This window comes from Rhinichthys klamathensis, unplaced genomic scaffold, assembly GCF_029890125.1.
Source record: "Rhinichthys klamathensis goyatoka isolate OS25496 unplaced genomic scaffold, OSU_Roscu_1.1 h1tg000477l_1, whole genome shotgun sequence".
NCBI lineage: Eukaryota > Metazoa > Chordata > Actinopteri > Cypriniformes > Leuciscidae > Rhinichthys > Rhinichthys klamathensis.
In genome coordinates, this window is record NW_026606965.1 from 288,494 (window position 1) to 302,354 (window position 13,861).

At 39.8% G+C, this 13,861-nt stretch overlaps 1 protein-coding gene across 1 annotated transcript; it reads left to right on the forward strand.

The window, feature by feature from the left end:
- Positions 1-722: 722 nt before the first annotated feature.
- Positions 723-13,763, forward strand: LOC130072141 (transmembrane protein 151B). Its single transcript, XM_056237096.1, has 2 exons — positions 723-1,340; positions 10,446-13,763. Exons 1-2 carry the CDS (start codon positions 1,281-1,283, stop codon positions 12,075-12,077), a joined length of 1,692 nt encoding a protein of 563 aa, XP_056093071.1. The 5' UTR covers positions 723-1,280; the 3' UTR covers positions 12,078-13,763.
- Positions 13,764-13,861: the final 98 nt, after the last annotated feature.

A 13,861-nucleotide genomic window follows, 5' to 3' on the forward strand; every position in this document is an offset into this window, starting at 1 on the left:
CAATTAGTCGAACGCAGAGTTCTTTTTGACATAGGCCTACTTAAGTAGGGCATAAGTAGCCTACATCTGTATATGTAATTTCATAATTATTTATATTGTCTATGAAATATGGTTAAAGTCTATTGTCGAATGTATTGACAAGCATTTATCGTAAGCTAAAATATTTCATTGTCATTTCTGTTGAAACTTACACATTTGTAATGATGAAATCTATTAACTTTATGTAGCCTATATTGAATAACACACATAGGCCTACAGTTAAAATTATAATCAAAGACTTTACATGTGCTTTAGTAAGTTAGTTAACACATCAACATAAGTGCAATTGTTTAAAGCATGATATAAGAAACTTTTTAAAAGTGCACTTAAGAAACAATCAGGAATGTGTAGGGCCTTTTATTTCATTATTACATTATCTGCAAGTAGGCTGTATACAGATTAAAAAAAATATAGCCTAAATTGGCTACTTTTATTACGATTTGGCACGCTATACGTGCATTCAATACAATTAAGCAAGCATTGTCCAAAGGTTTTTTTTTTTACATAGCAGCTTTAGCCATAACAACATAAACACGACCATTTGACTATTAAATAACGAAGATTAATAATAATAGTTATTATTAAAAAACACTAACAGGACCGAACCTCGCATGTGCACGCGCTGTCAGCGGGTTGGTCCAAACTGCCCAATTATTAGGATTTGAAGGCGCGTTTAAGGATGACGTCAGAGTGAAGTCCGCAAGGAGACAGTTCAGGTGAAAGGAGGTTGAGGTGGAAAATACGAGATGCTCGGGAAGAGGAAAGTCTGAGGATTCTGTAATTTCAACATTGCGGATTTTCTTTCACTAAAACGTAGAGAATAAAAGATTAATCTCGCCGCCACTGATTACGACACACCGTGTTCTTCGACAAAGACGGCTGAGCAGCGCGAGCCGCGAATATGATGCACGCGCTGTTATCCAGCCATCGCTCCGTGTCGAGCTTGCGACGCTTATGTCACACAATTGCTGAGGGGAAATCAAGCGCAACAGTTACCCGATATTCCTGATCCTTGACCGGACTAGAATCCAGAAGAGATTAGGGGATGTGATAATAACCTTTGTGAGACAGGAAAAGGAAAGGACGCATCTTTGGGGGGATGCTCGTGTGTAGTGTGGATATCGCCACCATAGAAACGTGGTGGCACTCGCCGCTGATGGGGTGAAGTAGGTTACGGAGAGGTCCTGACGGTGGACCGCATCCTGGACCGTGTGTGCCGTGGAAATACATGTTAGTGAAAAATGCAAGGGGTGACGGTGACGGGAGAAGCGCCCACATTGAATGGGGGCGGAAGGGAGGAGGTAAGGCGTCAAAATGTTGGTAAATAAAACCAGAGTTTCTTCTCGTTGTAGTGCAATTGTCGTATGAATATGTAGAAAGTGAAATATTATTTTGTAGAATTATATTGTACACGTTGTACTTCAAAGGTTCACTGTTCTTAACATTCAGTTGCAACTTGCACGCATTATGAAATATATATTTTGTTTAGCATGTAATTCATAATCATTAATACAATCAAAAACAAAATGAGAAAAAATATATTGTTTTTAGTTATCTTTCCTGTAAGCAACAATGTGCAAGAATGGAAAGAAATTAATTAAAGATTATATTGAAAAGGAGTGATTGCAATCCATTTTGCTGATGCCAGAAAGAATGCTAAAATATTTTATTAGCCTACATATTAACAGACTGCACACTAAATAGCCTACATGACAGAATATAATAAAATTGGCTCCTAGATTACTTAAAATCACTTTAACTGTGCATAAGATTAAAAAAAAAAAGAATTTATGTATATATATATTAATACAAATACAATACAAATCTAAATAAAAACCAAGACAGTTGCATTTTCTGTAGTGGCTGCATGTGTGATGATGTCACTGCACAGTTGAGCATCCACTCCACTATCAATGATCAATGATTCTGTTTGTTTAATGCTAAAATTAGTGTGTTTAAGCAAAAGTTTTTTTACTTCATATTTAACATTTTTATTGTCGTCTTATATGCATTTGCAAAGTGGAGAAAATTTTCCATATGTAAAATCATCCCCTGCCTGGACACTTCCTTGCTCAGTGCCTCAAAAAAAAGGTGTTATTTAAGTCAGTTAATTTTTGAGTATTTACTTTAGCTATTGAACATTTGACTATTTAATATAGGTTAAAATTGTTGGTTTATTAAGGGAAAGGGCCTGTCTATATGCTGTGAGCTATAGTTGATGAGAATGAGAATGCACATCAGTTATTTCCCTGTTTCTCTATTTTGCCAGATCTGCGACAGAATGAATGATATTATGCATCTAATACAGGGAGGATTGGCCAAATGGGCTCCTATAGCTTTCTGCATGTAGTAACTGTAAGAAGATTTTTCTGTTAGTGATAAAAAAAAACCACTTTCAGAGAAACCAACCTGCTAATGGCTTACATATTGTCTCAGCATATTCAGTTGGATAGGAGAAAATATTTGAACCTAAAAAAATTACACACTTTACCTTAAATATTTTCTTTACAAACTTACTTTTAGAAGAAAATGTTCTATATAGAGCCTTAAAGGGTTCTTATAGAAAACTTTAGGGGTTCCCTTCATCATGAATTAAGCTGCTTGTAAACATGATCACTAGTAAATTACCCTTTAAACATTAAAGTATTATCAAATCATATGAGACATTTCTCCTTATGTAGAACCTTTTTGGCATTAAGGATTCTTTAAAATTGAGTCAAGAACCCTTCTATAAAGAACCCTATTGAATCTTTTTTTCTAAGAGTTTAGACATTCTTTGCTCTCAGATTTTCTCACTTGAACCTTTTTTTCTGACTCGCTCTGCTTTCTCACTTTGACTTTTCCCACCTGACTGCAGCATTTATCTTAGATAACCGGAGGTCAGGTCTCAGTGGGGGCATTCATTATTTTCTGGACGGTTATTCATCCAGTGTGTAGTTCATTAAAGAAAATCCAATAATTAACACACACACTTTTCTGGCAGCACATACAGTGCCTTGAATTATTTTAAATGCATTCTTTGTGACAATACAAGCCTTCCCTTAATTCTTTCTCTCACTCACACCCTCAGTTGCTGAGTTTACCCCCATATACTGTTACAGGCCGATCAATAGACCGAGAGACAGAGTGGGGGATGGGACGTTTTTGTAATCATTATTGAGTTTTCATAATGTTTGTGCTACATTGTCACTTACAAATGAATCAGTACTTTTAGCTGCAGCTATTTCTGTATAGTGACAGCTCTTCTCAATTGACAATGTCTGACGTTCAACTGTTCTCTGAACAGTATATGAGTCTGGATGCTTCGTTCATGCTGCTTCGTGGATAAACGCATCTCTTCGAAAGTAATGAGTGCTCGCCTGGTCTGGTAGAAATAGATGTATATGCTGACAAGGCAATCAAGACTTTAAAAGGCCACTCAGACCATCCTGTTTTGATTTATGAATGTATCCTATTCTCTTCTGCTCTTTACCATCATTAGGTTATCCACACGCCTCTAACACATAACTAGTCTCTGTTGTGTATTAGTTATCCCCTGATTAGTCTTCTCTGCAGTCTAACGTTTGATGCATATCACTCTCAATATCATTTGTTCAGACTGAATATTTTATGTGCCCAATGTCCTTCATCTCAAAATGTTGCACTCACAATTAGAAATGAAAGGGTCTCCATTTTACCAAATGATAAGATCATTTCAGTAATAAATCTATTTAAAACAAATCATGCAAAAAGTGTTAACACAAGCTTTAATGACTTTACAGTCAAAAAAGGAGGTAGCATAAATGCAATAAAATAATGGCTGTAACTACACAACAATTAGGCTATTACACAAACAATATAATATAACATGTTACATACTGTATATTATATTGTAACAAGGTATTTTGTGGGAAGAAAGAGGCGGGAACCGGTGAACGTTTCACAAACTTTGATAATAAACGAAAGTAAAGGCGGCAGCCTCTCACGGACAACTGCCGCACACACATAAACAAAACCTAGCATAAAATCCAGGCCTGGTTCTCTCTCGTCCTTTACTGTCGTCCGTCCTCCTTTTATGCTTCCGAAGGTCCTGCGTGAGAGATACGAGACCGGTGCAGCATGCAGGTGACGCTCATTATCAGTTACGCCACAGGCCTCGTCCTGCTTGCCACATGTATGTACTGTATCAGTGGTGGGCCGTCAGGGCCAGCAAGGCCTTCTCTGCTGGCCTAAACACTATCAGAATCACTGACTTGCACTTTAATAAAAAAAAATTTGTGTAGATGTATAGTATAATATAGTATAGTATAAATATATGTATATTTATATTAGAGCTTTTATCCAATTATATTTCTGCCATCATGTGTTGCCATGGCCAAAGAAGTTTGCCTTGAGGCCTTCAGAATCAATAGTGCTGGCGCCTGTAGCTTAAAATGAATGGCAATGAAACTTTTGCTTTAACCAATCAGATAATCAGTCAGATTTAATCAGCCAATCAGATTTAGCTTTGATGGCATACAATAACGTTTGCATTTTCACGTCCTTTGATTGGATGGTCAGAGCGCGTATTACTGGTAGTCAGAGCTAGCTAACCGCATCTGTAGTGAACTGCATAAACTAAAATATATTCCTGTAGATTTAATAGTTTTTCAACCCACAAATTAATGTTTCTTTCCCTCCTCGACCCCCAGCAGGTTCAAACCTACCGGGGAAAAAAATCCCTTATTCAGCCTTATCCAGCTTAACGCAGAGTCACGGAACACTATTCGGTCTGTCCGGGTAATAACAGAACTGACTGTAATGTATGCCGGTTCTGATTTTGTAGGCAAAAGTCCCGCTGATCTCATTGATTTTGTTCAAAACTCTGTGTGAGAGCATGGGGCAGCTGTACACATCGTCATGTTTTGCGGTGACTGTCCCTGTGTCCACTGCTTCTGTCGAGCAAACACTCTCAGCCCTAAAGCGAAGTAAAACTTATCCCAGAAATACGACGGGACTGACTCGACTTTCAGCATTAGCTTCGATAGAAAAGACTTATTGCTGGAACTGAAACACACAGATAACCTATACAACAGAGTAAGTCTTAAAGTCTTTTTGAGGAAAGAAATTAGGATGGATTTTGTGTAAAAAAAATAATCAGTAGTTTTGATGAGTATAATGGTTTTTTTGCCCCCGTTTTTTCTGTGGTGAATATGATTTTCTTCTTCATTTTTTCTTGTAAATGTATGATCGAATATGTTTTTCAAACATTCATTCTATTGTAACGTCTGACAAGGGACTATTGTAACCCTTGAACGACAAGACAAGGGAGGCTCCGTTTCTGAACTTATAATCGGAACGCAAGAACAACTGTAAACAACTGAACAACCACAAGCCGAACTCACTCGCTCGTTTCTCTGTACCCGGCCTTTTCCCAACTCACCGGATTAACCCAATAACTGCCGGTGCAAAATAAAAACAGCAATTTCACAACAATTATAGAGAGTCTGTGCGCTGCTACACTATTAAAAATTATTAATTCAGGTAGGACACAGCCTAGGTGTGAAATGCACGGCCCGCCACTGATATATAGTATTTATATAGTACTGTGCAGAAGTCATAGGCGTAATTTGCGGGTGGGACATGTCCCCACCACTTTTTGCCAGGGTCGATATTGTCCCCACCACTTTTGAAACATCTCGCGGCACGGATGTAACTAATACAAATAAATAAAACATCTCTAGTTAACTAGCAGAGCATTCATTTCGTTCGTTTGTTAAAGGGATACTCCACTTTTTTTGGAAATAGTCTCATTTTACAACTCCCCCAGAGTTAAACTGTTGAGTTTTACCGTTTTTGAATCCATTCAGCCGATCTCCGGTTCTGGCGGTACCACTTTTAGCATAGCTTAGCATACATCATTGAAGTGGACAAGACCATTAGCATTTCTCAAAAAAAAAAATGACCAAAGTGTTTCGATATTTTTCCTATTTAAAACTTGACTCTTCTGTAGTTACATTGTGCACTAAGTAAAATGTACGGAAAATGTAAAGTTGCGATTTTCTAGGCTGATATGACTAGGAACTATACTCTCATTCCTGCGTAATAATCAAGAAACTTTACTGCCGTACCATGAGTGCAGCAGGCGTAATGATATGACGCAGCGCCTGAAAATAGGCTACGGAGCTGGGGACTTCAATGATGTATGCTAAGCTATGCTAAAAGTGGTACCGTCAGAACCGGAGATCGGCTGAATGGATTCAAAAACGGTAAAACTCAACAGTTTAACTCTGGGGGAGTTGTAAAATGAGACTATTTCCAAAAAAAGTGGAGTATCCCTTTAAATAAGAGGCGATCTAGCACGCTGAAATGTGTTGTTTTTGAAATCAAGTGATCAAAGTGCTCGTTGACTGCGATCAGTGGCACGGATACAAGTGTTCTCTTTGGCTCGCGCTGCGTCGCGCACAGTCTTCACACGGACGCGCGCTTTAATCCGTTGCGTAGACTCTCATTCGTTCCGGTGAAATCACAAAGTAAAATGCACACAAACGTGTCCCTGCTTGATATACAACCACTGATAAACATAATCGGTTTTAATGAAGAAGAAAAAAAAAGCTATACGAGTGCGGATTAGAACCCTGAACCTCTGACACGCTTGGCAAAAGTTCTGCCACTGGACCATTAACGTGCATGCGTATAGCAGTCGGATCTATGTATTTCTTCACGTGAAAATTCTTGGCACCAACACACATTAGATCTCATTAAACGACAAATTAAACACAATGTACTATTTAAATCGATTGCTGGTACATCTGATTTATGATTTAGCATTGTATTCCCCCCCACCCCCCCCCGGATGTTTTGTCCCCACCACTTTTCAACACAAACTGACGCCCCTGGCAGAAGTCGGCACGTTAGTATTTTCACCCCAAAAAATGGTTTTGAGCCAGTTATTTATATATTTTGCTGTAGTGTGTCAGTAGGAAATATCAGTTTACATTTCCAAAAACATTCCTTTTGCCATTCATTGTAATATGCAGAAGGAATTTGACAACAGCCGGTATGATCTGATCTCACCATCATCGAGTCTGTCTGGGATTACATGAAGAAACAGAAAAAACTGCAAAGCTACCTAAAAAATTATGTGCAAGTGTACTTAGGACAAAAGCTGTTTAAAAAGCAAGGGTTGTTCACACCAAATATTGATTTGATTTGGTTAACAAGTTAATTGATTAATAAAATCTATTTATGACATTATTTTGAAAGCATCCTCACTTTGCAGCATTTTTACACAAGTGCCAATAACTTTTTATAGTACTGTAGCTTTGCAGGCAGGTTTCTTCTGGATTTACTCTCTCAGTTTCTGTTGTTTCTTCATGTAATCACAGATGGACTCAATGATGGGAAGATCAGATCTTTGTGTGGAGCAGCCCAGCTGTTGTCTTGTGCATTCAAAAATCTCACTGGATTATTACAATTAATGGCAAATGGAATGCTTGGGAATGTAAACTGATATTTTCAACTGACACACTACAGCAAAAGATATAAAAACTTGGCTTAAACCCATTTTTTTCTTGTGAAAATGCTAACATGCCTATGACTTTTGCACAGTACTGTATATTATATTAAGTTACCATGTGAACAACCAGTCATTGAATTCATTGATTTAAGTCTCACAGTAGTCGTAAGCTGCATGTTTATCAGAACAAGAGCCGACTCTTTCAGGAATCAGACTACACTGATGGTGCTGTATGCTTTTGATTCACTAAAAAGAACTGAGTCATTCGTTTGAGAATATGATTGGTTGTGCTATGAGTTTTAGATTGACCACAGAAACCGAAAATTCTCGGGCCAGCAGCATGTGTCCAAATTTCAATCTTAACCGTTCTATTTCATCAGAAACGATCTTAAAACAGGGCTTTAAGTGTAAAATACCGAACTTGTCCTTTAAGTGTATCGTTGTCGTGTAAACGTACCCTTAGAAAAAAACAAAGCATGAAGGACCACCCCTAAACCTAACCTTCAGGGGGTAAGCAGAACATATGACAGATACAAATTCAAACAGACCAGCCACCAATTCGCCAAAACATAAAATGGTTACTAGAGTGTGTTGGTTGCGCTAAATGTTTTTGAGTCACTGAAAAGAACCGACTCAGAAGAGTCATTTGTCAATTGAACTACACTGATTACACTGTTTGTTATGCTGTCTGTTTGCACTGTATTTTCAGTAGCATGTTGCAGTCACCTTTGAACATTAGTGCAGGAAACTGTATTTTATTATGATATTCTGCCTGGATGAATTCACTTACGGGAACGTCATTCAGTTCTGGTATGTTTTATTTGTATTTTTTATGAATATTTTACTTTATTTTATTTTTATTTTATTTTATTTTATTTTACTAATTTTTTGGCCCCAACCTTTCTACACACCACAAGCAAGTAAACTGAACGAAAACAAACAGTCACTTGTTTTCCTCTCTTATCCCCTATCCCAAGAGGCCAAATAATCATTGACTCATACACATATGCAGGAAAACGCACGCATTTGGGCTTGATTTTATGATTCTGCCAAGCACTGATGCTTCTCATGTAAAAAGCATTGAAATGCACATGCTCATATGACTTCAGACATTCTTGGGGCATCTAAATAATTTAACATATTAAAGTGGCTCTGAAATAGCAGGCTAACTTTATCCACTATTTATACATCACTGCCATTTTGCTCTATGCAAGTTCCCCAATCACAGCCTCCAGAATTGAATCTCACTGAATATCATTCACATCTCCTAGGACACATTTTCTTGTGGTACCAACAGGATTCAACACTTGCTTCTCACCCTCCCACAACTGCACCTCTCTGCATCTACTAAATATATGAAACCTACAGACAAAACCTAGAGAATACATACAGATTAATATGTAAATGTATGTATGTGAATATTACTATATATATAAAATGCTATATTATCATGCTTTTTTTGCTTCAGGTCATCATTATTAAAAACATGTGTAGATATTAGCCTGTGCACTTGGTAAGTCACACTGTAGGCCCTAATTCTATCTCTCTCAGTTTGCTCTCGTCCTTGTAAAAGGAACAATTAAACTCCTGCCAAGAGGAGCACAGACTCCATGTCATGCTTGGGCTGCAGCCTGCTTTTAGTGCTGCAGTTTCTCACAGCAAGGGCATTGCTCGTACTATTAGCTGATTTATGTGTAAGTGTGTGTGTGAGAGAGAGTGATGTTGTTAGAGAAGAGACAGGAGAAAAGAAGGACAAAGAGGGGACGAAAAAATAAAATATTGCAGAGCCACCATAAAAAATATTTTTGTGCAATACCTTTGTTCACGTGTCAGAGGAACTGTATGGCTTGCTTTTTTTCTTTTCTACCTCCTCCTACTTTGGAATCAGTTCATCTTTGCCCATATGGCCACAATACCTCAAGCCACCACTGGGCTCAGACTAGGCAGTAGAGATCCATATGCATTTAGTCGAGATGATGCACTCAGTGATGTCTAAAAGCTTCTAGACTTCCCCTCCACAGTCATACAGAGCGTTTTAAAAGGAGACATGGTTTGGGTTACGAGCAGCCAGGAAATGTATTCAGCCCTCAGGAGAATGATCTATTACGGAGTTCTCTCTGCAGCATGTCAGAGTGGATATAACAGACTGTGCTTCACTCAGTTGTGCATGTTGTAACACAAATGAAATATACCTGTACCCTGAATCCTCTAAAACAAGGGTTCAAACTAGAGCCAGGAGGCCACAAAGGGGTCCTAGTGGGTCCGTAAAAATGGGTAGAATATAAGTGTCAAAAATGCATTAAGAAAGTAAAAGAATTGTACAATACTGCCTTTTTTTTTTTAGAATGCTCTGACTTCATGAGATTAACAGTGATTATTCTATTGGCTGGCCTACTTTTTTTTAAAGTATGAAATAAAAGCAAAACGGCATATCATTTTGTGGAAAAAAAACATCTCTCTCCTTTCTTGCAGCACTCAAACCTTCAAGGATTTGTGCTTGTGTTGTATCTTTCTAGGGAGGTTTCCCTCACCACTGTAGCTTAAAGCATAGCGAATTTGCTTTAGAACAATATTTATTGTGGAAAGTGGCAAAAAAATTACATTTGAAATACAAATTTTCTCATTATAATTTACATATAAGATTAACTCAAATGTATCATGTGCATTTTTATCAGCATGTGTAATGCTTTTCTGCCAACTAATTTTTACATTTTCTTTTTTTCTTTCCCTGTCCCTTCTGTTCTCTCCCCCCCAATGCTCCCCTCTGCTTTCTTTTGTCTCTGGCATCTTTTCATTTCCATTCTGTCCAACACCTTCCAACTCGACTCTTATTGAACCCTGCCCCAATCAATTTCCTATCCATCTGCACAACCCTCTGTCCCTTGGTCGTCCCATATTTTCATCCACATCCCCCCCTTCCTGCCTATAGCAGCGTCCCCTCAAGCAGTCCCTGAGTGGGTCGCTGTGCCGAGAGTCCCACTGGAAGTGCCTGCTGCTCACCTTGCTCATGTACGGATGCTTTGGCACGCTAGGCTGGTGCTCCCTGTACCGCATCACCGTAATGGCTTCTGATGACCAAGGCCCCGCCTACTTCTACGGAGACCGAGCCCGACTCTATCATGACAGCCCGTGTTCCAACGGCTACATCTATATACCCGTAGCCTTTCTGGCCATGCTGTACATTGTCTACTTGGTGGAGTGCTGGCACTGCTACTCAAAAACAGCTAACCTTGCTAAGGTGGAAATCAGTGAGGTGTATGACAGGATACAGCGGTTGCAACAAGCTACACCCTGCATCTGGTGGAAGGCCATCAGCTACCATTACGTACGACGTACCAGACAGGTGACGCGCTACCGAAACGGAGACGCGTACACTACTACACAGGTGTACCATGAACGGGTCAACACACATGCAGCGAGCTCAGAGTTCGATTACTCGCGCCTCGGGGTCAAAGACGTTTCGAAGGAGCTGCAGGGCCTTTTGGAGCATCCCGTCACCCGCTTGCGCTTCACAAAGTGCTTCAGCTTCGCCAGCGCCCGTGCTGAGACCGCCTACCTCACGCAGCGAGCGCGCTTCTTCGGGGACAACGAGGGTCTGGACGACTACATGGAAGCACGGGAGGGTATGCACCTTAAAAACGTTGACTTTCGGGAACACATGCTGGCATTCCCCAACCCATTGCGCCCACCTTGGTACACCCGACGCTGGGTGTACTGGCTGGCCTCGGCTTTCCTGCTATCGTGGCCTCTTCGTGTGATTGCCGAGTATCGCACAGCGTACGTCCACTACCACGTCGAGAAACTTTTCGGCGAGAACGAGGATGCAAATGACAATGATAATACGGAGACGGGGAACTACTGTACGGGCTTTGAGCATGGCACCGGGGGTCCCACTCTGCGCATCATATCACGGGTCAACACGGTGGATATGACCGAACTGGAATGGCACATACGCTGTAACCAGCAAATGGTGCCTAGCTACTCTGAGGCCTTGCTTATGGATTTGGATGTGAATACAAACACACCGTTATCGGTCGCGATGGCAGCACGTATGCGACGCAATTCTAGCTACTTTCTTCAGAGCTGCCCCAGGTGTCGGCCCTCAACGAGCAGCTCCTCGCTCCCTTCCTGGGTTAGAGGGAATGTGGCTGCAGGGACAAACTCATTCCCTATTAGGCCCGGCGGCAGGCTGTCCCTTAGTCGCAGTGGTTTCTCTCTCGGCCGGTTACAGACCGCAAGAAGCCGCCATCCCTGCCTGTTTCACTCGAGAAGCCTCGGAGGTGGGATGAGCAGCCGGCTGGAAGAGGGCGGTGGGGGTTTCCTTGGTCTTGGGTTTAGAGTGCCAGATGAGGAGAGGAGGGGTGTATTAGAGAATGAAGGGCTAGAAGACGACAACATGGAGGAGACAGGCCAGGAACAAGTGGAGGAGAGGGAGAACGGAGAGACCAGGGAGGATGAGAGAGACAGGCCACCAACTTACCAAGACGCTCTGTATTTTCCGGTGTTAATCATTCACGGAGAAGAGAGTTGCCATGGGGGGCATGGCATTGACACAGGTTAAAAGAACCGATATGGTGTAAAGAATGTATGAAGTGGCTTTTGAAAAGTAGAGGCAGATTGACATCTGAGGTGCAGATAAGAGACAGGGAGATCGAGAAATTTGAAGAAGAGATGAGAATTTTTACCAGAACCAGGGTAGAAAAGTTGAACCCAAAGAGACTGATTTGTGTCTCCGTGTAACACTGAAAAACAACTGTTCATGAATGTGTAGAATGTTGTAGGGATTGAAATGAAAATAATACACATTGGTCATGTCATATCAATGTCAATTGACTTGATACAGACTGACCCTAAATATATATGTAGTTCATACCTAGTAGAAAATACCGATAGGCATGGAACATCAGTGTCCTATATTGATCTTAATGTCCTATTATTGAAATCTCTGGCATATCATGTCCATAACAAACTCAAAGGTCAGTGTGTCCTCCTTTTGACTATGGGAGTAATGTACTTTACATGAAAAGCGGGGCGTCTGCAACCTGCATTTAACATTGCAAAGCAGTTTTTGCGACTCTGCATTAATGTGAAACAGCCCATGCTGGTGTAGTATTGTAAATCCATTCGTATACAACGTACCAGTAGCTTACGTAAAAAGGGACTGAGATGTGAACTGCATTTATTAAAGTTTTTTAATATACATTAGAAAGAAAGAAGAATCAAAAATCAGATGGACAACTAAGGTAGATCTGACAGAAGCAAAACCAACTGGTTCTCAGGGGGAAAAGTTTCAAAAAAATAAAAATAATAGACCTAATAAAAAGGGATGGTAAAAGATCAATGAGTGAATGTAGGCTGGTGAATTGTAATCCCTCACTGTTTGACACTGTGCTTTAATCCACTGTCCTGGCTAATGACTTCTTTTAATCTCGTTCTTTTTAATTGCCTGGTAGAAGCACGGTGCTTATGACTTCACTTATCTCTGCCTTAGAGGTTTCTTATGTCAGCCTCGTGTCTACTGCAGCCAGCTGACAGTAACAGCAATTCAATGTATTCCTCTTTATTACCCAGCATACACACATTTGCTTTTCTATCACGGTGGGGACCTTCCATTGACTTCTTTTGGGTTTATACTAAGCTAATGATCTTTTCTATTCTTACCCTTAAAACTAACACTCACAAAAAGTTTTTTGCATTTTTAGATTTTCATTAGTATGTTTATAAAACCATTGTCCTTTAGTATTCTTGTTGGTATATCTATCCAATACTCTTTTATTCCTCCCTAGACTGTTAGAATGTTTAACATATTGGATTAAGCTCGTTTCAGTGTAAAACAACTACTGATAATAGATAAAATAGACTACTCAAGATACAAAGTAGTGCAACAATCCTCCACCCCATGTAGTCACATTGTTGATATGCACATAGAAGAGCAAACAAGCATAAAAATATATGTGTAGCACAAGCACAAAGTGTCACCTACTATACAAGCAGTGCAGGGATCGAGTTAAAATAAGCTGTCCTTGGAAACGCTGAAGGAACGAATGTATAAACAGCCTTGCACACGGAGAGGAGATTATTACAAAAAAGGTAAAGTCCAAAGCACACACCAAGAGCATCCCTGTATTGTTTGTAGAATTTCTGCTAATACTTCAACAAGCACTAGCATATCTTTCAGCAATGAGGAAATGATTACAGTGGCCATGACCATGATGCTCTTATTAATAAAGTCAAACCATTAACAGTGTGTTTACTGACTGCTTTATTATCATTATTATTAATTATTGTTTGACTTGTTGCTAAACTTATTGCAGTTATTAAAGTAACTTGCAGGTACAGATGAAC

What these genes read in the sequence shown, in the direction of transcription:
- LOC130072141 (XM_056237096.1), top strand. Translation starts at nt 1,281, where the DNA reads ATGCAAGGGGTGACGGTGACGGGAGAAGCGCCCACATTGAATGGGGGC. An exon ending in ATGGGGGCGGAAGGGAGGAG is followed by an intron (nt 1,341 to 10,445) that starts GTAAGGCGTCAA and finishes TCCTGCCTATAG; the next exon opens with CAGCGTCCCCTCAAGCAGTC.